Genomic DNA, 24818 nt, shown 5'->3' with positions numbered 1-24818 from the left:
GCATCTGTTAAAAGGTGCATTATTATTCATTAACTTGGGTTAAACTAATTTTACTTTGTTGGATCAGCAACTATGCTAATGATGTCTGTATTTTGTTTCTATGTTTCGCCACGGGATTTACATCCCGGGGTAACTAGGATTTAAACAAGCTCCAGTCTGTATCCAGAACACCTGAGAAGAGATGATGCTGACCCTCAGAGGACCCCAGATGATGCTAACCTTGAATCAACAAACAGAACTAACAATTATTGCTAAATGTGTGACTGAATCCTATAATAACTTAATAATATTGATAGTTCATCGTCTAGCTGACTACGTCTTGTATTATTATTATTATTTTTATTTTTTCTAAAATCCTGTCAAATGTGCACAAACTACTAGCTACTACTAAATTTGTAGAAACAATTTTCTGTAAAGTTGCTTTGTAACGATTTATTTTGTAAAAAGCGCTATACAAATAAACTTGAATTGAATTGAATTGAATTGAATAGTGGTTTCTAGCAGTAAAGACGTGAAGCAAAACAGAGACAACATTTCTGAGACACAAAGACATTTTCACGGTGTTTATTCAGCATCGGATACTCATAGACCATAACTATGAAAACATTAACTTCACAAGCCAAAATGTCAAGTTCAACAGAACGTTAATATATATATGTGCTGGGTTGAATTAAGTCCAATGGGAGTCTTTTGGGTTTTGACCAATGAGAAAAGGGAAAGCAAAGCGTTCAGAAGAGTTCACTGGGTCATCTGGGCCTCGATGGCTTGTGCCGTCCACTCGGGTGCTGCCTGACTGATCTTCTCCAGGAGGTTGTTCACCTGGAAGCACAGGGACTGAATCTGCTTGTCCCAGGTGGGCAACGGCTCTCGCGCTGATGGAAATAAGAGTCATCGTTCAATTTTATCCATTGTTACACAGTTTTTATACAACATATTCAGCCCCAAACCAAACTTACTTTCAAAATGGACAATGCCATCTATCTGGTCAATGAATCCATTCATGCGGCCCTCAGTAATCATTTGAGACGCTATCTTTTCTGCCTGTTGGAAAACAAAGATGTGTGTATATACACAGTGAATCTGGAAAGTATTCACGGCTTTTCGCTTTTTCCACATTTTGTTATGTTACAGCTTTATTATAATATGGATTCAATTCATTATTTTCCTCAAAATTCTAGAATTTTAAGAAAAATTATTAATTTAATCCATTTTGGAATAAGGCTGTAACATAACAAAATGTGGAAAAAGTGAAGCGTTGTGAATTATGTCCAGAGGCACTATAGAATGATTTCTGAAGATCATGTGACACTGAACACTGGAGTAATGATGCTGAAAATACAGCTTTGATCACAGGAATACATTACATTTTACAATTTATCTTAAAAGAAAACTTTTAGTTTAAAGGTGCACCAAGCGATTTTTGCCAAACAACATTGATATTTGAAAGGACCAGCACAAACACGCCCATACCCCAACAGGACCTTACCCCTATTTGTATATCTCTGCCCCACACATACGCACACAACCCTGGCATAACGACAATTGCGGATACAAGCAAAGATAACATGCAAGCATTTAAACCAAAGCCAACACAGATAAGTTGTGTTGAACAATACGAAATCAACATTACTCATCTATCAAAAATAAACAACCTCGGTCTGACACTGCAGTCGAAAATGTTTTTCAAAAATTGCTTAGTGCACCTTTAAAAGCTGCAGTTTTGCCTCTTTGTCACCAATCTGCGTTTGAAACCTGCAATTGCAGCTATTTGCAGACATTTTTTCTTTATGTAGGTTTGTGCATGGCTCCTCAGCGCGGATGAATCTAAAGTTTTAAGTTGAATTGTAGCTGTCATTCACTGCACTAGTGTGGATATTCACTGTACTTCTGAATAACAAGAGTCTACGTCTTGGAAGTAGGACCCAAATAAGAATTTGCACAAGATATTGTCATCTGAACAAATAAGAAACAAGTCTAAAACTTGTGATCTGACCAACTGAGGAAAAAACCATTGCAATAAAAAAAATCACACTACTAATGGTGATTAAATCTAATGATCGGTTAGCTCATATCACATCAAACTAGGGATGTGATGAGATCTTGTAGCGATATACTTGCAAAACAATTTCGTGCGTTTACATAGATTTGCTCGATTTATAATTTTAAGATCACAATCTCGATTCACCCAAATAATCTTATTATTATTAATATAAAGTAAGAGAGCTACAGTTTCAGAGTTCTGAACACTGGCTGGTTATGTACTTGCTCAAATATATATTTCGGACCATTTAAAAAAAAAAAAAAAAAGAGCTATAGACTGCAGCTTTAAATTGTAATAGCATTTCACAATATTACTCTTTGTCTTGTTCTGATCAAATAAATGCCTTGGAGAGCATAAAAGACTTCTTTCGCAGACAGTCAGTCAGTCAGCTGTACCTTTGCAGGAGGGATCTCCAGAAGAGCTCCTAGCTCTTCAAACGTGATGTTATTGTAGAGTTTGCTAGCAGACAGCAGGTTGTGCTCAATGACTGCTCGGTCTAAGATGCTTGAACCTGAAAGCGTTAGTCATTAGTCTTTCCTAGCAAAGAACATGAATGAATGACAGTACTAAAGCATAACATGTAATACCGTCGGCTGTGGTGGCTTTCTGATGCGGCATCAGCATGGCAGCAAACTCCTGCAGCTGGTTTCCCCGAATGATTCGATCCAGGTACATTTTTTCCAGGATGCCGTAGGCGGCGAGTTGCTGACAGCGTTCATCCTTGAAGAGCGTAGCTAACATACGAGAGCGCTGCTGACCTTTTGGACACATTAAGAACTGATTATATAATGTGTACAGCTTCAAATGAGTCTGAAACGCTTTAGCCACAGTTCCAGCAGTTTGACTGTTAGTGATGTAATGAAGAGTACCTGCGGACGCCAGTATAGTGCAGTGAAGCGCATGCTTCAGGGCCTCCAGGCGCTCAGTCTCATGGACGATGGATTTATAAGAAAGCTCATTGTAGCGCTGAGCTGCTTCAATGAACTTCCTCCGATAATCCAGAACTCTGGAGTAACATACCTGCAAAACATTACAGTTCACAATAATCATAAAGCAGCCAGATATAAGAAAAATTAATAAATAAAAATTAAATCACACACTGTCCAGTAAGTAATCTAACAGACCTTAGTATTTGGATATAATTATTTTTGCATTAGAATGGTTGGGCCTAGCGTTGTCACGATACCAAAATTTCAGTATTCGGTACCGATACCAGTGTAAATCCACGGTTCTCGGTACCGATTTCGGTACCAAAGCAAAACACAAAACTATGCTAATAAAGAAACAAAAACACTTTTTATCACTAAACATAACACCAATGCCATTTTTTATACTTATTTACAATTGTGTTTAAAGTTTTTCTAAAAGTAACATAATTATGAAAAACATTAAACAAGTTTCACCCAAATTAAATTTTTCTTTTAATTTATGAAATTTAAACATTAAATTTTTTGGTTAAAAAATGGGATTTGCTTTTAAAATGAAAACATGGAAGAAATATTGTGTGATTTTTTCTTTAGAACGTTTTATTAATTTTAATACATTCTACTAAATAATAGTGATATTTCTAGCACAATGCCTTTATGTAAAAATGAACTTTTATTTTGACGGGTATACCTTTGAATAGACACTGGTTTTACTCAAATGAAATGGTAAAATGCTTGTGAAGTGACTCAGAACAGTTCTGGTGATGTTGTTAATGTGTTTATGTCCTCATTGAAATTACTGCAAGCGTCATTCGCTTCAGTCTATGTAGTAAACAAACCCGCAAATCTCTGCCATTCATTCATTCACACAGAGACGCGCAGAACATGGATTCATATTTCAAACAACTTTTGTGGCTTAACATTTACAGATACTGGTCCATATGGAGATTTGATTTGATTAATCTATGCTAACTTTGACAAATTCTGTGACTGTCCATATTAAAATATAAGTTTCATTTTCATGTCTGGATTTTGAGATTCCGTCCGTGTTTTCTGCGTCGTGGAAATCATAGCGCTCTATTCGTCAAAAACCCTGGTGACCAGGTCCTCGGTACTACCGGTACTCAAAGAAACCTGGTACCGTCACATTTTCATTGTTTTATACCGACTTGGTACCAAAGTACCATGTCTTTTGACAAGACTAGTTGGGCCACCAAACAATTGTTTGTTTTTTTATCACCAGTCATACAGATATCCAAATTGTATACGGAATTTTATTATATATTTTGTGTAATTAAACAAGTAATTATATTATTAATAAAGGAATACATTTATAATTCAGTTATTAAAATATTATTTACATTAATTTATTTGTTGTTTACAAATATAAAACAAGCTAAATGATTTTCTAAATATAAAATCATATCTATATACATTTCTTTATATATATATATATATATATATATATATATATATATATATATATATATATATATATATATATATATAAGCATGTTTTTTAATTACATTTAAATGAATGAATATTTGTAAAATATAAGAACCGTGTTGTAAGTTTTTGTAAATATTTATTCATTAACAGCTTACAAGACAGTTATCAACTGCTTATTAGTAAGCTTTATGGGTAAATAAACAAAGCAATTTTTCAATTAAATTCTAATGATTCTTTAAAATGCACAAATCTATTTGAAATACCGCTCAGCCCAACTAGATACTGTGCACTGTATATAGTTCAATGGATGGTGCACCTTGTAGTGAATCTGCAGCTGTTCATTGGTGGATTCATTCTGAAGTAAAGACGCTCGGTTGATGTAGGCCTCGGCCTGAACCGGGTCATCATCCTCCAAATACAGACGGGCGATTTTGAGGTAAGTGTCCAGCTTATAGTCCACATTGTACTGTCTGTTGAATCAGACAAATAGACATGAACAACATAAACTAATCAGCAGTGACAAGCAGATGCAAATAAGCAGCTTCAGCTTGTGTGTGATCTTACTTCTGACCCGTCTCCAGCGGGATCCCCACAAGAACCAGCGCTGCGTTCCTCCAGTCCTCCTCTTTCTCATAGATCGTGGCTAGATGCTGTCTGATCGAAGCCACCTGGAAGAGCATGAGATTGGCTCATACATGATCCCAGCATTGATCTGAGAGTGTTTTTCATGACACATACCTGTTCTTCAAAGGAGATGACTCTGGGCTGGATCTTCTCCAGGGTGAAGTGACACACAGCTTTCGCAGTGCTGTCCGGTAAGTTTAGAAGATGCGTGCAAAAGTCTGTCAGCAGCTGTCTGGATATGACCAGGCTGACGTTCTCATTCACCACTGCACAAGTGAGAGAAATAGTGAAGTTCATCAATTCAGACAATGTTAAGAGTAGAATGTGTACGTTCTCATATCAAGCTGATTCAATTCTATTAATATGGCCAGACTTGCATATTAAATATTAGTGTACTTACTCGCTTCAACAAATGCTTTCAGTGCCTCAAGTTGTTCTGCATCAATAAACTGAAGAGCCTTTTCTAATATTTGACGATATCTGTCAAAACACAGTCATTAAAATTGTTAGCAAACAAATAAGCACGCGCTGTTGGGGGCAAGGCATGTTCATTCTAGAACATCTGATTGGACAAAACTTTAAACATGCCCCTAAATGCAAGATGAGTCATCAATATATTTGGTCATATTTTAACCAGAAAAGAAAGACTGTTAAATGTTGTGTATGTCTGATGAAAGACCATGTTGTCCACTTTTAGGAACACACTAGCATATAAATGACCTCAAATCAAACTATTAAAATAAATAAGTGCTTATTTAAGCTAACTTGTCATTACTCCAGTCCTTGGAAAATGTCCCATTAAATCCATAAATACATTACCATACGAGTATGGATTAATGATTCTAATAACTACAAACCATTAATAATAGCGATTTTGCAGTATAACAAAAAAATAATCGAAGCATGTTGACAGATAGATCATGCACTGCAGTTCCTCACGCTAACGTTAGCTGGGTGATGTTAGCTTGTACTCATCTCGACTGCAGCATTACATGTTTCTTTCAAAAAACTAAGCAATAATGAATTCATGCAACAGACATACAGTAAGTGACAATTTGAGTAAATGACTTAAAGTGACATACTTCCCAGCTAGATCTTTGTGAGACCCGCTGGAGTTCATCAGCTGCGCGAGCTCCTGCCTCACGCCGGACGCCATCTTCCTCTGCGCGTACACAACAGCGAGCGCGAGCCGCTAGAGCGCGCACTACATCAATTCCAATCTCTTCTGCTGCTTCTTTTTGCTCAATGGTCGTTCACCCTTTAGGAGCGTTACCGCCACCTACTGTCTATCTTATGCTCAAGGGTGATTCATTTCATTTAATAAAATAAAATAAAATAAAATAAAATAAAATAAAATAAAATAAATCTGTAATGTCTCACCCACCCGAGAGGACCGCCATGTGTTCGGCTTCTGCATTGGACCCCTCAACTTCCTATATGGGCAGAAGCATCATGATCTCCATCCTCAAACACTAAATCCTGTGGTCTAGTAGCTCTAACAATGTTAAAAACAATGTTAAAACTCAAACCCATTCCCAGAAGGTCCACGAGGCTCACTGGCATGTTTCTTATATTGCTAAAAAGACTGTTATGCTGTAAAAAACTAGCTCTGTTTCAAAAACATCACATTCATCACACACACCATTTTCATGCTTCCACATTAATTCTAGTGTTGAATTTAGTCTCCACTCCTTAATCTAGAAACCATTACTTCTTCCTTTCTGTTCCTCCCTTACCTCCTACTGATTTTACAATTATTATAATAGACCTACCACCTACCTGTTCTGCTGTTTCCCTATCTTTGTTGCCATATTCTTATTATTTTATCAAATTTCTTCCCAGAAGTACTTTAACATCCACCAAGTTTTTCTTTAATGCTGCTTTTGCTAACCTATCCGCTGTTTCATTCCCTGTTATCCCGATATGTGTCTGTACACAACAACAGTTTACAATTATACTGTATACCCTCTATTTTAGTCTGTACAGTGATGTATACATTTCTACTAGCAGGTCTTCTCTATCAGTTTTTGTTGACTTTTTTTTTTTTTGTCAGTTAAACTTATTTTTTGTCTTAAATCTTGGAATGTACATTTCTATGTCATATTTTTGTTTGATTGGGTGTTTAGAGCCATCTGTATAAAATAATAAAATAAAATCTTATTTCACCGTAACGTGTGTTACAATATTTTATATACAATAATGTAACTAATGTAATATAATAATATTTTACATAAATTAAATCGAATTTTAATATGTCACTTTGTCATTAGCATTCATTTTAAAATATGATCCAATGGCTGCATCAATATTTCATCCTAACAAACGTTTATTGTTTACTGTATATTTATAAGTAATGCCATGTTATAACAGATTGCTTTTTTGAGTAATTTACTTGACTAGTAAACATTTTAAACAAGTAAAAAAGTTTTGTTTCAGTATTAAAATGAACATAGGAATAAGCTTGATATGATGGCAAAACTGTAAAAAAAAAACATCTTATTGTATATATAATCATTCCTTATCATTAGTACATCCCTACAACTTATTATTATTATTTTTTTTTAATTTTATTCTATTACCATTCTATCCGTACACACCCGCAAATACAATTTATTATTTTTGTGTGTGTCTGTGTGGTTTATTTATATTTATATATGTGTGTTTTATTCACATCTCATTTTAATAATCTGTGTGTTGTTGTTGTCTCCGTAAACAGATTCATTGTATGTGCAAACACACTTGGTCATCATTCCAAGTATGATACTGCACGGAAGTTGGGGCGTGACGTCATTTGTTGTTTCCTGCGAAGGCGTGGCTTGATTATGGGATGTTCGAGGTGAAATGGCGCTCGGCGCGGTATTTTAAACAATCGTCTCCGTCTGAGAGCGGATGATCGACGCGATGCAGCGCCGAGTCGGACTTCAGAGTCTGTGATCGAGAGGAAAGCCTCGAGGACTTCAGAAGAGCGTCAGGACTCTCATCTCGAGCGAGCGTAAGAAGAGCTTTGAGCTCGGTGTGTGTTCAGCGAAGGGGCAACATGATCTGCGCTAGTTAGCCGAGCTGCTAGCAGTGTGTGTGTGTTTGTGTCAGCTCGCTTCAGAGTGCGTCACACGCCCAGCTATGATCACGAACGAAATGGGAACTTCTGCATCACAAACCAAACACGGGCAAAGCTTAATAGTGCTCGTTATTAGTGGCTAACTGGTTAGCACCCGAGGTTATAACATTACCTGACAGTCAATGACAGCCCGCGCTTGTCATACTCACCTTAGAGTTTGATTCTGCTTAATCCTTGGTTCACTGCATTATTAGTTACATTTAAAAAGTGAGATTTATAATGTATATATTAAAATTAAAATATATATGAAAATATATAATTTTATGACTGAGCGACGTGGTCCTCTTAAGGTTTTTTTTTTTTTTTTTTTTTTTTTTACAATTCAACAGGTTTTAAACAAACAAACAAAAGTTTCACTTTTTGCCCACAGGATGTTTATTTTATGTTTTATGTTTGTAATTTTGTAATATACAAATAGAAAGTATTGTTGATGCTATTCTGTTGTCTAAACTGTAACGTTAGTCGCTTTAATATTTATTACATTTAAAATATATTACATTTAATTTAAATTTATGCATTTAATTTATCCAAAGCGACTTAAAGTGCATTCAGGCCATCAATTTTTACCTATCATGTGTTAACGCAACGTTCCCATTTGAGCAACAGGAACACTTATTTATATATATATATATATATATATATATATATATATATATATATATATATATATCGTCGAAATTGTACCGATTCATTTGAACTAAAATGATACAGGAGAACGAATTTGAAGAGTTTTTTTTTTTCTTTTTCCTGTTGTTTAAAACCTGTATGGCTTCTTTTTCGTCTTTGGTGGACCATAAATATGTTTTCAAGCTGACAAAATCAATCCTCATTCATCTGCCCTGACCGTGAATGGGAACTAAGGCTGTCATACTGATAAACATGTTTCGTTTCGGCGAAGAAAAAGTTATGCAAGGTTTGAAACGAATAACGAAAGAGTGAGGTTTTTAAGTCTTAAAATGATAACTGTGAACGCCATTTGTCTATTCTGCTCCTCCTTTGTTTGACAAAACAACAAACCCTGCTGTTTTTCTGCCGCTGCTTCTCGTGTCTGATCCGAAGACTGAACCGATGACGAGATGAAAATGGCGGATCTTTCGAAATCCAGCCCCGGCCTGAAACAGACGCGCAGCGCGAGATCTCTCTCTAACCGCAGACACACTTCGCTGTATACGAGCACGCGTATGAATGCCTTGTAAATACAGATATTTCCATGGCAACAGGATAGAAAGGCTAGCTGGCGCGTCGAATATCAACAAACTCCGTCTGATGTGAAACTGACAGACGCTCTCGTTCGGTTTCAGTGAAGTAACGTTAACTGTTGAGGTAAAGGATTAAACACTGATTGTTATTGTCAGGCATATCCAGAGAGGCCTGCTGTTGTTTCACGGCGTTTAAACGGCTGTAAAAGTGTTAAATGTTACGTTTGAGCGACTTAACTCATGTATAAAAGTGTATTTTATTTAAAAAAAATTTTTTAATGTGGATGGTTGAGCACGATTTGTTAAGCGCACGTCACTGCTGTCAGTTTTGATGCTAGTTCATGATGTTAGCTGTGACAGCTGTGTCTAATATATAGTTGTGTGTTAACTGCTGGTTAGCTCCTGTGCTAGTTAGCCGCATAGCAGCCGAGTATAAACAGCTGAACGCCAGAGTGTTTGTGATGAATGGGAGCGGTCCTGTCGCAGTTTATTAAGTGTTTAGTAAATATGGAAATTTAAATTGCCCGCCAGTTGATTTTAGCGGAATATGTGACATAAGCATTATCAAAGTCCTCTTTATTTTATAGTCTTTGCGATCATGCAGCTTTGTTTGATATAATGGGTTGGGCTAGTAGATTCAATCCAAACTGCTGACTTACATGAACAACACAATTGGTAAGAGTTGTTCTCAGTACAGTACATCAGTGTTTATGAATCCTGTGTAGACAGACATGTGGAAAAGGAAAACATGGTTCCCACAAGCCCTGTAATTTCAGAGTATATTTAACTTGTTTTCTTTACCTAGAAAAAGTCTAAAGTTATGGAATAATTTACGTTTAGTATATATACTAAAAAGAATCAAAGTCTATAGTCTCTTCCTATAGCTATACGTGTGTGTGTGTATATATATATATATATATAAGTTGACAGTAAGTAGTAAGTAATAAACTGTATTGTGCATTTTTCCTTGCCACTTTTTTTTAAATAGTTGTTTAATGATTTTAATGGAACTGGAATCTGAAAATTTCTAACGATATTAAAACCATGATATATAGTTATATAATATTGTTTGTTTAATGTTAAATTATATGAAATATAATAATGTTCTATATTTTATATCATTTGTTATTTGTAAAAAGGGAATATTTTATGTGTGCGCATTAAAAATAAGTATAATTAAATATTACGTGTTGTTAAATCATATTAAATATTAGTTTCATATAAAATTTTCTATGGTTTATTATTTATAAAAAAATTGTTAATAATATTGAAAAGATATGTAATGTTTAAATATAATGCTAAATAATATGAAACATATGCATTTTATATCGTTTTACTATATTATATCTTGAAAAGATATTTTAGGATTTGACAGTGTTACAGAATATTTCTATTTCAAATAAATGCTGTTCTTTTGGACTTTCTATTTAACCAAAAATATTAAGCAGCACCACTATTTTCAACATTAAAAAGACATGTTTCTTAAGCAACAGATCAGCATATTAGAGTGATTTCTAATAGCCTTGGTGAAAGTAAGATTTGAATTGGGGCTATATATTTTCAGAAATATAGCCTCCTCTCTTGTTTGTGGATGTTTCTATTTATTTAGTCATTTAAGAAATGCATTTTTCCCCCACAGCGTGTCTTCAGTAACTCCGTACACGATGGATGTGGTTTCACCTGAGCTCAACAGCCTCCTCCCTGATGAGATTATGGATACAGAAGCCATCGCGATGGAAGAGGAGCTCTCCGCCGATCACCTCGCCGCTCCTCCCAAATCTGAACCTGAGCCGCCGCAGGTCCCTATGGAGACAGAGGTGCCTGAAATCGTCAGCTTGTGTCCAGCCACCACGTCTATGCAGATGACCTCCACCTCCAGCGGCGCTCAGTGCAGCACCAGCTCAGGAACTCAGCTCCTCCTCACCCCCTCTGGCCTTATATCTGGCACCACCACCTCTGTCAAAACCACCAGTCCTGCGGTGACTCAGAACCTCCCCAAAATCTCCAGCGTTACTGTCCCGGCCAACCACCAGCTCATTATCAACAAGGTGTCTGCCGGCTCCGCTGCAGATGGCAAGTCTCCAGGCACTGCTGTGCTCAAGCCAGAGGGCCAAAAACTCTTGGTGGCCGGCCTCAGTAAAACAGGGCAGCCCATTATGTTGGCTCTGCCCCACACTTGGAGCAAGCCCGCCACTACCCAGGGCACAGGGGACGCCAAGGGCCAGCCCACGCAGATCAAGATGTTGACGACCGTAGGGAAGCCTGTGATAGCGGTGAGCTCAGCCAGTCAGCTGATTGGCAGCTCCAGCACACTGCAGGCCCAGCAGCTCAAAACACTTCAGGTGGGTGTTAACAAACTAAACATTCCTGCAGACATCGCAGGAATTAAGCATACATATGAACATTTTATTTTAAGACCCTTGGCCACAGTTTTTTTAAGAAATGTCCAGATGTTACCTAATATTAAAATCTGTAATTGCTGCAGCTGAGAAGTAGTTAGTCACATTAACACTTAACTGTTAACACAAGCATAGAAACAATAGAAAAGGCTTCATATTCGTACATTATTATAATTTGTTTTAGTAAGTGAAAATTAATTTTTTAAATGTATTATTATTTATAGATGCAAACTCCTCAACTTTAGGGTGACATCTCACCTTTTTTTCATCAATATAGAGCACCTTGAAAGTGAGAAAGTGTTTTTATTTTTGGGGGATGGAGGGGGGGTGGTCCTTACAAGGGTAAATAAAGAACTGGGGCCGGTTGCAAACTTTTTATATTTAGTTAGGAAAAAGTAGACGGGTCTTATTTGTATTGGAAAAGTGAGACTGATAACCACTTGGCAACTGCTAGGAAGTTTTGTATAGTATTTTCTTTACTGTCTTAAAAAGGTAAAATTTTATTTATTTGAGGCCTGAGATGTGGAAATGCAACATTTGCATTTTAGGTCAGCATTGCCATCTAATCAGCCGATATTGTCTTATATAGCCTCAGCCTGCATAGCACTTCATCTTTTTTAACATAATATATTAAATCCAGATTTTTGTAAAATGTTACAACTGGACTTTTTTTGTGTGTGTGAGAGTGAAAAATGTCAGTTTTTGACATTCAAGGTAATAAAAATATTTGTAAAAAGAAAAAAAAAAAGTAACTGCAAATGAGCATGTAAAACAAATATCTTTAAAAAAAAATTCCATGTGGAGCATGCCCTCGATTCTCACCTTTTACCCCCCTTACCTGTTTGCATCTCTTATTATAGTCATTTTAAAAAATAAAAAACTGAAAAACTTTAATTTTTCTTTGTTTAATAAGCGGTTTTTGCTTATTTATAATTAAAGTCTCATTTGTTTTCCTTTAATGCAAAAAAAATAACTTTTTTTTTTTGTTGCTGTTTATAACTTATTATTGTTAATATGAATTATCTTTATAGTTTTTTTTTTAAAAGGATACAGGCTGTTATTACTGTATTTTTATAATGTGCAGTTGTTCTTAGTAATATTTAAAAAATTTATATTTCAAAATGAGTTATTTTTATTGTATAATTCAAATAAGCTATTACTATTTGTTGTTGTTATATTACATATTTGTGAATGATTTTCTATAAGGAAAAATGTCTTGTTACTGTATTTTTAAAATAAGCTATTTATTATGCTTATAGTAATTTTATTTAAAGATCTATATTTTTATACAAATATTTTTTAAATCATCTATTATATTCAATATATTAACTCCTTACAGCCATGTTTGTATTTTATTTTTTTTCTTTAAGGAAAAATGGCTTTGGTTAATTTAATGACCTAAAGTCCAATCTTATTTCCTGTTCATTGTCTATCGTAGGCAGCTGAAATAATTGTATTTCTCCTCCTAGATCACAAAGAAGCCCCCAGTTTCTACAGCTGGACCGATGATTACAAAGCTCATCATCACAAAGGCCCTGAACAATAAAGGACTGTCCAGCTCAGCTTCTGTGGCTCCTGTAGTGACTGGTACTCTTCATAAACTACACTAGAGCAAGAGTGCTTTTCCTTTTTACAGCTCACCTGTGGTATCTAAATTTGAGTTCCCTTTTTTTGTCCACAGGGCGAGTTGTTACCCAGAGTACTCCGGTGACACCTCCACGCACTGTCACTATTGGTGAGACCGTCAGCACTGTGCCACAGAATGTGTCTGGTAACAGCAAAGTCGCCATCTCACCTCTCAAGTCTCCCAGCAAGGTATTAAATCTTTTAAATATAAAAACTGGATTGCAATGTCATTCGCCTGTCTTTTTGATGCCTTTTTTTTTCTCGATGGCCACACTCCCTGCTTCTGACATCACCCTCTCCCTCCCGTTTCTCCTGTCTGCAGCTGACTGTGGTTTCAGTGGCCAGTCAGTCTCCAAACTCCCCTCAGAAGTCTGTGACGCTGCCGCTCAACGTGGCTCTGGGCCAGCAGATCCTCACAGTTCAGCAGTCTGCTGCCACCTCTCCAGCTAAAGCAGGAACCAGCCAGTCCACTGCACAGGTACGTCCAACCAGAGCCCTCACAAACCAAACCAGTTTGCTATACGGTCAAATCTAGGTTTTAACTGCCCCATTCTGCAATAGCAGCCTGTGTTACAGTGCAGTTTTGTGTACAACAGCAGCACTATATTTTAATGCTGGTTTCTGTGTACAGACTGTAAAGTCAGTGCAGACGGTGGGAGGAGTGGGAACATCCCAGTTTAAGACCATCATCCCCTTCTCCACGCCTCCCAATGTGCAGCAGATCCAGGTGCCGGGCAGCCGCTTCCATTATGTGCGTCTGGTAACGGCCACCACCGGCAGCAGCACCGCACAGTCAAGCGGCAGCACCAACACCAACCCTTCAATCCAACCAGGTGGGTGTATCACGATTTTAACCCTTCCAGTCCTGGTTCTGCTTTCTCTTAATGATTCTATATCTGTTTGCAAATTTGCTAATACTTCTATGGATAATTGGGTAAAGAGAAAAATGCAATTCCAGTTGCCAGATAGGGCTGGTCAGTTTTTTGTCTTTATGTAGCCTACATATAAACAATCAGGTGCATAGGAAGAAAAAATAAATCTATGAAAACTGCAAGTCTGCATGTGTTCAGCATCTGTCACCTCACGTTATGAGGACATAAACTTAATCTAAAGAAACTGCTCTGAGATTGTGTGTATGTGAAATTTTAGCTCAAAATATTCCACAAAACAATTTTTAAAGCTTGCTAAAAATCAAGATTTTTAGAGTATGAGTCAGAATGTGTCATTTTTGTGTTTGTCCCTTTAAATGCAAATGAGCTGGTGTTCCCTGCCCCCTTTCAGAAGAAGGCGGAGCTTCAAGAGCTCATGCTCTGTCATACGGACAATAACAAAACATCACGGGCACCGAAAATGTCATTTTCACATTGCTTTAATTTGCAATTTTTAACTACCACATTCCAATTTATGAAGGATCTGGTAGCATGTGAAGTCAGCATCAGTGAAAACTAGCAGAGGCAGTGGTAGCTTTAGCAACATTAGCCTTACTGAGTGCCAAGAAGCTCTTTTAGAAATGTGACGCACTTACTCTAACTGGAGCTGATGTTCATGCACAAAGCTTTGATATTGATCCCACTTTCAGATTCAACTTTTGTAAAAATCCAGTGTCATCGTCTGCAGAAATCACTTGTTCTGAGAGACTGTTTTTGATTTATTGGGATTATAAAAAAAATGAGTGGGTGGATTATATTCTGTTATAGATTATAGTCTGGCTGGTTTACACACACTGCTGCCACACAACTCTGTGTAATAGTTTGCCAAATAATTGTTTTCTTAAACTTACCACAGAAATGTATTACTCTTCTATAGTAAATCATATACTTCTCAATAATAATAATAATAATAATAAAGTAAGAAGATATTAAAACATTGACTTATTATTTTAAGGAATTTCATACAACCAGAATATTTTTTTAATCTTTTTTAAATTTATATAGTATATACATTTTTTTTGTGCAGCACCATGTTAGACAAATAAGTGTTTTGTTGTTCGGAAAGACTTAAATTAATTTCATTATTTGATACATTTGTTAAACCATAACATCTACGTACTTTGTTAAATGAATTTTTAGTCTTTAGAAGTGCATTAATGCAATCCATTAATTGACCTGAACTGTATGTTAATATTACTAATAACTGTAACTGTTGAATGTGGTAACCTTTTTCTTTTATGTGACTGCATTATGTGTAGTACTACTGTAGTCATGAACAGTATCAATAACTACAGCAATAACTACATCTCAGTTAGGTGTAAACCAAGTTTTTTATTCAAGAGAATCAACTCATAAGGTTTATCTTTTCAGGTGTTAAATTATTACACTCAACGTGTCTGATTTAGTTAAAAGAACCACAGGAGTCTTTTAATTCTGTGATCCAACTACACTTTACAGATTTAGAAGAACTGGTTTTCATTTCCTAACCGTACCCCTGTGACAGTCTTTCTAAATATTTAGTTACATCATTCCTGTTATAGGCAATGATCTGTCAAAATGCAACCCTTTAATCCATTTTAAGACAGACATTAATGATAGGATTGAAAATAAATAGGCTTATGAGTGATTTAAGAAAATTCAATAATGTATGTATTGTGTTACAAAGCCAAGCCTGTGATGATGAACGCTGCAGTACGGATGTCTGTACCCATCGTCTCCGCACAGAGCATCAAACAGGTACAGAGTCAAACACCTCGCTCACTACACACAGATGGTTTTGCAGCTTTTGGTCTGTTTGCTGTTTGGTTTGATGTTGATAGTCTATAGCAGAAACTGCACGATTAATCGATAAAAGATCACAATCTTGATTCAAACAGCCATGCAATATAATTTCTAAATGAAAGCGATTGGCCCGTGTCTATTAAGCCTTTGGAAAAAGTCATGCCAGACGATTAAAATCTGTGTTTGTTCTGCCGCTGACACAGAGAGCAGACCGTTAGCATGTTTAGGTAAGGACAGCTTCACAAACAGTCTTCAGCTACACAGTATTATTTCTGTTTTACGACCTTTCATTTTATCACAAGTACTAAGAGGAAAGTTTTTACTTAGGATATAAATATTGGTGTCTGTGATAGCGATCAAAATAGAGCAAGTCATCTTTTGAAAGTAACTGGTGCTGCAAATAATGTTTGTGTCGACAGCATCGTTTTTCCCCTGGGTGGTGACAAGTGACACGTATTTGTCATTGAATCAGTCATTCAAAAGATTTGTTCAAAAACACCAATTCATCCAGTAATGAAACGAGTGTAGTATTTATGAGTGAGTCATTGAACTTTACATTCAAACCACCTTTGCATAATTTTGATATAAAAAAATTGGTCTATTAAATGTATTATATTTTAAAAGCATATTGCATATTAAAATATGTAATTCATTCAAATCAATAAATCATTTTTAAATAGACAGTAGGAGAATCGTAATCTCAATTTGAGACGAAAATTGTCATTCTCAGTTTATCCAGAATTGTGCAGCTCTAATTTCACACATGCTTGATCATCTTTTTGTACACAGGTAGTACCCAAACCCTTGGCGTCAGCAGCCCAGGTGGTGACCACCAGTCAGACGCCCCAGCGTCTCATCATGCCAGCCACACATCTGCCACAGATCCAGCCCAATCTCACCAACCTGCCGCCGGGAACTGTGCTCACCCCTGCCCACGGCTCTGGAAACATGAGCTACGCTGTGTTACCTGCCCCGTACGTCACGCAGGTCTGTATATCAGCGATGGAGCAGGGCATATGAGTTTGGCTGGTTGTTTTCGTGGGATTGTCTCACCTTGCCTGTTCTCATAGATCTCTCAGTCTGCGTTTGTGACTTTGACCAGCAGCTCCACCTTCTCAACAGCCACCCCCATACAGACCCAAGCCAGGCTTTCACTTAACGGGTGAGTCGAGTGCCACATGCCACACTGTTACGTGTGTGTGTGTGTGTGTGTGTATGTATGCATGTATATAAAATACACACAAATTAACCAGAGCCTGACTGATATGGGTTTTGTGGGCTGATACCGATATTATATACATAGAATATATATACATAAACACATTTTTTTTTGCAATGATCACTCAAATAGGGTGATAAAATACTTATATTGACTTGACAAAAATGTGTAAGGGAGGCAGGGTATTTGTCAATTTAACTAAATTTACTATTCAAAATCAATGACATCCGTTCTCTTAACAGTAAACTTCACTTGTTATACAGGTGAATCTCAATAAATTTGAATGTCATGGAAAAGTTCATTTATTTCAGTAATTCAACTCAAAATGTGAAACTCGTGTATTAAATGAATCCAGTGCACACAGACTGAAGTAGTAGAAGTCTTTGGTTCTTTCAATTGTGGTAATTTTGGCTCCCATTTAACAAAACCCCAATAATTCACTTATTATTAGAATATGGTGACATCCTAATCAACTCAAAACACCTTCAAAGTTTTCCTGAGCCTCCAAAATGGTCTTGGTTCACTAGGCTACACAATCATGGGGAAGACTGCTGACCTGACAGTTGTCCAGAAGACAATCATTGACACCCTCCACAAACATTCATTGCCAAAGAAGCTGGCTGTTCACAGAGTGCTGTATCCAAGCATGTTAACAGAAAGTTGAGTGGAAGGAAGAAGTGTGGAAGAAAAAGATGCACAACCAACCGAGAGAACCACAGCCTTATGAGGATTGTCAAGCAAAATCGATTTAAGAATTTGAGTGAACTTCACAAGGAATGGACTGAGGCTAGGGTCAAAGCATCAAGAGCCACCGCACACAGATGTGTCAAGAATTTGCTGAACCACAGACAATGTCAGAGGCGTCTTATCTGGGCTAAGGAGAAGAAAAGCTGGACTGTTGCCCAGTCATCCAAAGTCCTGTTTTCAGATGAGAACAAGTTTTGTATTTCATGTGGAAACCAAGGTCCTAGAGTCTGGAGGAAGGGAGGAGAAGCTCATAGCTAAGTTGCTTGAAGTCCAGTGTTAAGTTTCCACAGTCTGTGATGATTTGGGGTGCAATGTCATCTGCTGGTGTTTGTCCATTGTGTTTTTGAAAACAAAAGTCACTGCACCCGTTTACCAAGAAATCTTGGATCACTTCATGCTTCCTTCTGCTGACCAGCTTTTTGAAGATGCTGATTTCATTTTCCAGCAGGATTTGGCTCCTACCCACACTGCCAAAAACACCAAAAGTTGGTTAAATGGCCATGGTGTTGGTGTGTTTTACTGTCCAGCAAACTCACCAGACCTGAACCCCAGAGAGAATCTATGGGATATTGTCAAGAGGAAGATGAGAAACAAGAGACCAGCAGATGAGCTGAAGGCCACTGTCAAAGAAACCTGTGCTTCCAGACCACCTCAGCAGTGCCACAAACTGATCTCCTCCATGCCGCGCTGAACTGAGGATGTAATTAAAGCAAAAGGAACCCCTACCAAGTATTGAGTTGAATTACAGTAAATTATCACACATTCCAGAAGACTGACAATTCACTAATTTTTTTGTCACACTTCACACGTATTCTGATTCTTGAGTGAATTGGTGGGTTTTTGTTAAATGTGAGCCAAAATCATCACAATTTAAAGAACCAAAGGCTTAAACTACTCCAGTCTGTGTGCATTAAATTTACATCGATTTAAATAAACTTTTCCTCGACATTCTAATTTGAGATGCACCTGTAAATAACATTAAACACAATTAGAACTAGTGTGTATATATATATGTGTATGTGTGTGTGTGTGTGTGTGTGTGTGTGTGTGTGTGTGTGTGTGTGTGTGTGTATATATATATATATATATATATATATATATATATATATATATATATATATATATATATATATATTGTATATACAGTATATAACTTGAATAAAGAATATGAGGATTCATATTCCGTCTTCTTGCTGTTAATTATTCATAGACACTGGTCTGTATCATGCTTTGATTGTACTGACCTATTTATTTATTTTCATCAAAAATAAGAAATTCTGTACAATTCTGTGTTATACAGTAAATTTCGTTTTTTTATTACTGGATTCCATGATTCAGTCTGAATTTTCTGCATTGTGATCTGGGTCACCAGTAGCAAACAATGGTGGACAAACTTAGTTATTACACCAATTAAAAGCCTTTTCTCTGGTTATATGTTCTGTAAATATATATTAACGATGGCATATTTGCAGGATATTCGCTGAAGCTGATAAATATATGCAGCAGGCTCACATCGGCCGATAAAATCGGCAAAACAATAAATCGGTCTGGCTCTAAAATGAACCATCAGGTCACATTCTGCCTCTTTCATTATAGTTTATCAACGTCTGAAGCAGCTTCGAGGCCGAGAAAACCCTGCAACTGCACACGGTCACAGTGTCTGAAATTGTAAGTGTCACCTGTCATTTGATTTCCTTTCTCTGAAAATTGAAATTGGCCCATCTGAAGGATGTCATCTGTTTCAGTTGCTACATTTGGCAAGTGCTTTCATAGTTTCTATATCCAGTTGTATAATATTGCAACACCTTTCTTCCTTTTTAACAATCTGCAGTTCAATTCTCATACTGTCAAATTTACCAACAAGTACACAGTTTATTCTGGCAGACAGGAAGCAGATTATCAGAGGTGCAAGAATAGCTTGAAATTGTATTGTGCACAAACACACCATCAAGCAGTTTACACATTGGCAGTGGCAGTTGTTTTTAAGCTTTGCCTAAAGCATCACATGTACCACTATTCAAACGTTAGGGGTTGGTAAGGTTATTAATACATTTAAAAAAAAAAAAAAAGTATTTTTCAAGGTTCTCTGATAAATGTAAAGCTGCAAAAATATGAAGCAGCACAACCATTTTCAGCAATAATAAATGTTTTTGAGCATCAGCATATTAAAATGATTTCTGAAAGATTATGTGGCACTGAAGACTGGAGTAATGATGCTGAAAATCCAGCTTTTAATCACTGAATAAAAAATATATTAAAATAGAAAATACATTTTAAATTGTACACATTTTTTACTATACGTTTCTGTATTTCTGATCAAATAAATGCAGCCTTGGGAAGCAAAATAGACTTTATGTTAAAAAAAAATAATAATAATTTATTACTTTAACAGTTTACTCTCTAAGAGCTGAATCTCTCGTCTCACAGGTATTGCGATTGCTTTGCCAACGGGGAGTTTTGTAATAACTGCAACTGTGTTAATTGCTTCAACAATCTTGATCATGAGAGTGAAAGACTGAAGGCCATCAAGGTAACGAATTACTGCCTTTCTGTAGACCTGTAGTCTCTTATATCTTTGTGCTTATTTCCATCTCACTACAGACATAGTACTTCAGATATGCCATTATTATTTTTTTAGTTCGGATGCACAGTTTAGAATATCAGACACTAAGAGGTGGGCTATTTCCCAGTTAACAACTGCATAGCAATGCCCTCTTGTTCATGCCTCTGTATAGAACAGTTCTTCTGTAATGCTGTAATCTATGCCTCAAATGAAGTAATGTATTTTCTCCCAGTCATGTTTAGACCGAAACCCTGTGGCTTTTAAGCCCAAGATCGGCAAAGGCAAACAAGGGGAGTCAGACAGGAGACACAGCAAAGGCTGCAACTGTAAGAAATCTGGCTGTCTGAAAAACTACTGCGAGTGTTATGAGGTGAGTGTTCGCACACTGCAAAGAATGTGGAAGTGTCATACAGAAGATATTTTTGGTTTTCATTTGTGTTTAGGCCCAGATACCATTCTTTTGTTTGTTCGCATTAGGCAAAGATCATGTGTTCGTCCATTTGCAAATGCATGGGCTGCAAGAACTTCGAGGAGAGTCCGGAGAGGAAGACGCTGATGCACCTGGCAGACGCTGCAGAGGTGCGAGTCCAACAGCAAACCGCAGCCAAAACCAAACTGTCCTCCCAGATCTCAGACCTGCTCACCAGAACCACACCGGCCGTCACCAGCGGAGGCGGAAAGTACGTCCCTTCTGTATCAGCTCTGCATTATGACAAGTTTTGTGTCATTCACTCTGTTGAGCTGTCTCTATATCAACCAGTTATCCATGAATCACCAGAACACCTCACCAGCTTCCTAGTAACACTGATAATAATAAGAAAATGTATATGATAGTTCACGATATTTCCGGTATTTATTGCAGTAAATTATATCAATGACGATAATTCAGGGAATCCTTTTTCTTTAGAGGATTTTCTTTGCTCTATTTTACCCAAACCATGGTGTTGTGAGCATTACTGAGTACACTTGTAATGTACTCTCTTGTACCGTATTTTTTGGACTATAAGTCGCACCTAAGTATAAGTCTCATCAGTCCAAAGATACGTCACGACAAGGAAAAAAAACATATTATAAGTCGCACTGGACTATAAGTCGCATTTATTTATAACCAAGAACCAAGAGAAAACATTACCGTCTACAGCCACGAGAGGGCGCTCCATGTATTCAGTGTAGACTACAGGAGCACTGAGCAGCATAGACCGCCCTCTCATGGCTGGAGACGGTAATGTTTTCTCTTGGTTAATTTCTCTCGGTTCATGTCAAATTAATTTTGATAAATAAGTCGAACGTGAATATAAGTCGCAGGACCAGCCAAACTATGAAAAAAATTGTTACTTATAGTCCAGAAAATACGGTAAGTGTTTAAGAGTGTAAATCTGTTTCCAGATTGCCGTACACATTCGTAACGAAGGAAGTGGCCGAGGCGACGTGTGACTGTCTGCTGGAGCAGGCCGAGCAGGCCGAACTCACCGACCAGCCTCAGGCCGTGGCAGAGCGCCTCATTCTGGAGGAGTTTGGTCGCTGCCTCAGTAGGATCATCAGTTTTGCTGGCAAAGTCAAGACGGACTGTCCCATCAACTGCTAGAGCTGTGACTCAGAGCTCTCCCGCTCGTTTGGGACTGAGGGTGCTGCTGAATCTAGACTCGGGCTCCACTGGAGGCACTTTTACCGGCCCTCATATGGATTCATGGGCCTTCTAATAAAAAGACCCAAAGCAGAACTTCCCATTGGCCTGAGGAGGACGCACTATGTTCAGGAGGAGGACTACAGTACTTCATAGTAGCCCCTGCAATGGACTTACACTATTTGCTTTAACAGAAGGGTTTATTTTAGAAGGATCGATGCTATTTTAAAGTAGTTTTTGTTTTGTTTGGCAATGTTTTCCACTTTTAAATCTGCATAATCATGATCTGTGTTTGTCTTTTAAAACTGGATTTTCATATCGTCATTCATTGTCGTCTGAAAGCCCTTACTAATAACCTCGGGAGGTCTGGATGAGGAAGGAACTTCCCTGCACATGTTATATTTAGCCGTCTGATCATGACTTGTATACAGTAAGTAGCCTGTACTGTAGCTTCATTATATTTAATTGCTCGCAGCAGAATCGGGTTCAATCTTCATGTTCAAGCACGGGCCGGTCTGAGAGTCGCTGCATGGGACGAGGGCCGCACCAGATTGAACTGGTTTCCTGTGCTCCAGAAATCTAAGATTTGATTAGAATCTTTAATGTTGAAAAAACAAGCAGCTCAATAAGCTTTGTAATGAGCTGTTTGGTTTGGGTTTTATTTGCAGTCATTGGTTGATCAGCTTTGTCAGGGCCCAATTAAAACAAACCTTTCCATACTCTGAGTCTGATGAGTCTACACACGTGTAGTCCCTAAAACTCTTTATGAAACCTGCCAAGAACATGTCTAGTTCATATTGCATCCCAAAATCATTCATTTATATTGCTTAAAGAAAATGAAGCATCTTTTAGAACTCGTTAAATGGATAGTTGACCCAAATATGTACATTTTGTAGATTTCCCACCTTCCTGTTGGTCCAAACCTGTCTTTCTTTGGAATATAAAAGAAGAAATTGAGAAATGGCATTTTTTTTAAAAATGTATATATATATATATATATATGTATATAAGGGTGAGTAAATGAAAAAAGCATTTTTCATAATCCCCTTTTTTCCATGATCCTTAACTGCAATCATTAAGCATAATGCAGGAATGTCTTTTTCATTACTGTAAATGTTATTTAATTATTAGTTTTTATTTTATTTTACAGTAATAAGACTCAAAATGAGTTTATATAGAATTATATGAAGATATGTATATAAAGATAACTCATCCTTATTACCGTATTTATAATTTGATAACTTTTTACAGTAATCAAAAATGAGTTTTTTTTTTAAAACTACACAAAAATAACCTTGCATAATGAAAGCATTATGTGTAATGCATTATTTTATAAACTCTCTCTCTCTCTCTCTCTCTCTATATATATATATATATATAGCGTAAACATTGACAGTAATGATAGTCAAAAATTAGATTTACATAGACTTTGTATATGTAAGATAATTATTATGCATAATCGAAACAACTAGTCTCAATCTGATCATTTAATTTAAATTCAATCACAGGTTGGTTTTCTTTTAGAAAAATTATTTTACAGTGATTAGAACCAAACATTTGTTTTATTTACATATATATATATATATATATATATATATATATATATATATATATATATATATATATTTAAAAAGTGGGATTATGTATTCCTTTTTATCTTTTGATTTTGGGGTGAAATATGATGAACATGCGGTTTATGATTTACTGGCAAACTGTGGTTTCTATTCATCTATTTCTTAAAGGCAAGTAAAGTGTTGTTTGGGACATTAAAACAGTTGGTAGATCAAATTACTCAAAAGTGCTAGAATCGTAAGAAATCCTGAACTAGAGGTGGTCTTCAGGTTTGGTTGGCACAGGTGCTTCAAACATGAGAGCACTGGAGGACCGGCTGCTTTTTGACTTCATTTTGCTCATAGTGCCTTTTCACACGACAGCTCAGACGATTCTTCAGCGTGCTCACTGGAAGTCTGCTTTCTTAAACGCTGATTAAACATCAACAGGAGATGCTGCATGTAATCTGCCAAGAATAGTTTTAGTCTGATTTTATTCTGTTTTATATTCTCAGACGATGAAGGAACTCAATCTTATCTTTCCCAGAATCACAAATATGCTTGTTGAATGCAGCTTTTATTCATCAATAAACAGACCATCACACTGTCATGAAAACATGTCATTCTTTGACAGGTTTCTGGTCTGCCCTACATTTCACAGCACATTTATACTTCACTATTAAACAGCTGGTTAAAGGTTAACACCCTTATGCACCTTGTTATGCCTTAATAACCGTCTCTATCCTCAGGGGGTTTAATGTAAATATCCTCATAACTAATAGTAAAGATTATTTCGCTGCATGACTGCAAACGATCTGCTGGATGACTCCTGATTCACATGAATGCATTATTCTTTTTCATCTTTTCATAAATACATCATCCAAATAATGCATAGCCTGCAGTATTTTTTGCTATTACTTGTTGTGGAGAAGACATGAGAATGCAGGGTTCCTCACCTGTGCCATCCAAAACTTTAATATCTCCCCGCTTTGGTTGTTGATAGATCATCTTTTATGGTGAT

The 24818-nt window shown here is 36.7% G+C and overlaps 2 protein-coding genes across 5 annotated transcripts; one reads left to right on the top strand and one right to left on the bottom strand.

Annotated features, from left to right (window-relative positions):
• Nucleotides 1–548: 548 nt before the first annotated feature.
• LOC113109675 (COP9 signalosome complex subunit 4-like) lies at nt 549–6265 on the bottom strand. Its single transcript, XM_026273394.1, has 10 exons — nt 6124–6265; nt 5442–5521; nt 5156–5307; nt 4982–5085; nt 4734–4887; nt 2911–3061; nt 2629–2799; nt 2437–2552; nt 957–1041; nt 549–872 (listed from the first exon to the last, which is right to left on the bottom strand). The coding sequence occupies exons 1-10, from the start codon at nt 6195–6197 to the stop codon at nt 739–741; spliced, it is 1221 nt and encodes a 406-aa protein (XP_026129179.1). The 5' UTR covers nt 6198–6265; the 3' UTR covers nt 549–738.
• A 1573-nt stretch (nt 6266–7838) lies between these two features.
• On the top strand, nt 7839–23231 carry LOC113109674 (protein lin-54 homolog). Of its 4 annotated transcripts, none has more exons than XM_026273389.1 (14): nt 7839–8033; nt 10998–11700; nt 13227–13344; nt 13439–13572; nt 13706–13861; nt 14015–14216; nt 15979–16049; nt 16884–17081; nt 17165–17256; nt 19657–19728; nt 20488–20590; nt 20856–20993; nt 21101–21303; nt 22010–22208. In XM_026273389.1, the coding sequence occupies exons 2-14, from the start codon at nt 11023–11025 to the stop codon at nt 22206–22208; spliced, it is 2364 nt and encodes a 787-aa protein (XP_026129174.1). In that variant the 5' UTR covers nt 7839–8033; nt 10998–11022. The 4 variants fall into 4 exon arrangements, with proteins under 4 accessions (XP_026129174.1, XP_026129175.1, XP_026129176.1 ...); XM_026273390.1 differs by having other exon boundaries at nt 7839–8054; XM_026273391.1 differs by lacking the exon at nt 7839–8033 and adding an exon at nt 9372–9482.
• Nucleotides 23232–24818: the final 1587 nt, after the last annotated feature.

The sequence above is a fragment of the Carassius auratus genome, chromosome 10, assembly GCF_003368295.1.
Source record: "Carassius auratus strain Wakin chromosome 10, ASM336829v1, whole genome shotgun sequence".
In the NCBI taxonomy this organism is placed as follows: Eukaryota; Metazoa; Chordata; class Actinopteri; order Cypriniformes; family Cyprinidae; genus Carassius; species Carassius auratus.
Note: the sequence above shows the minus strand (reverse complement) of the source record. Positions and strands in the feature narration are given on the sequence as shown.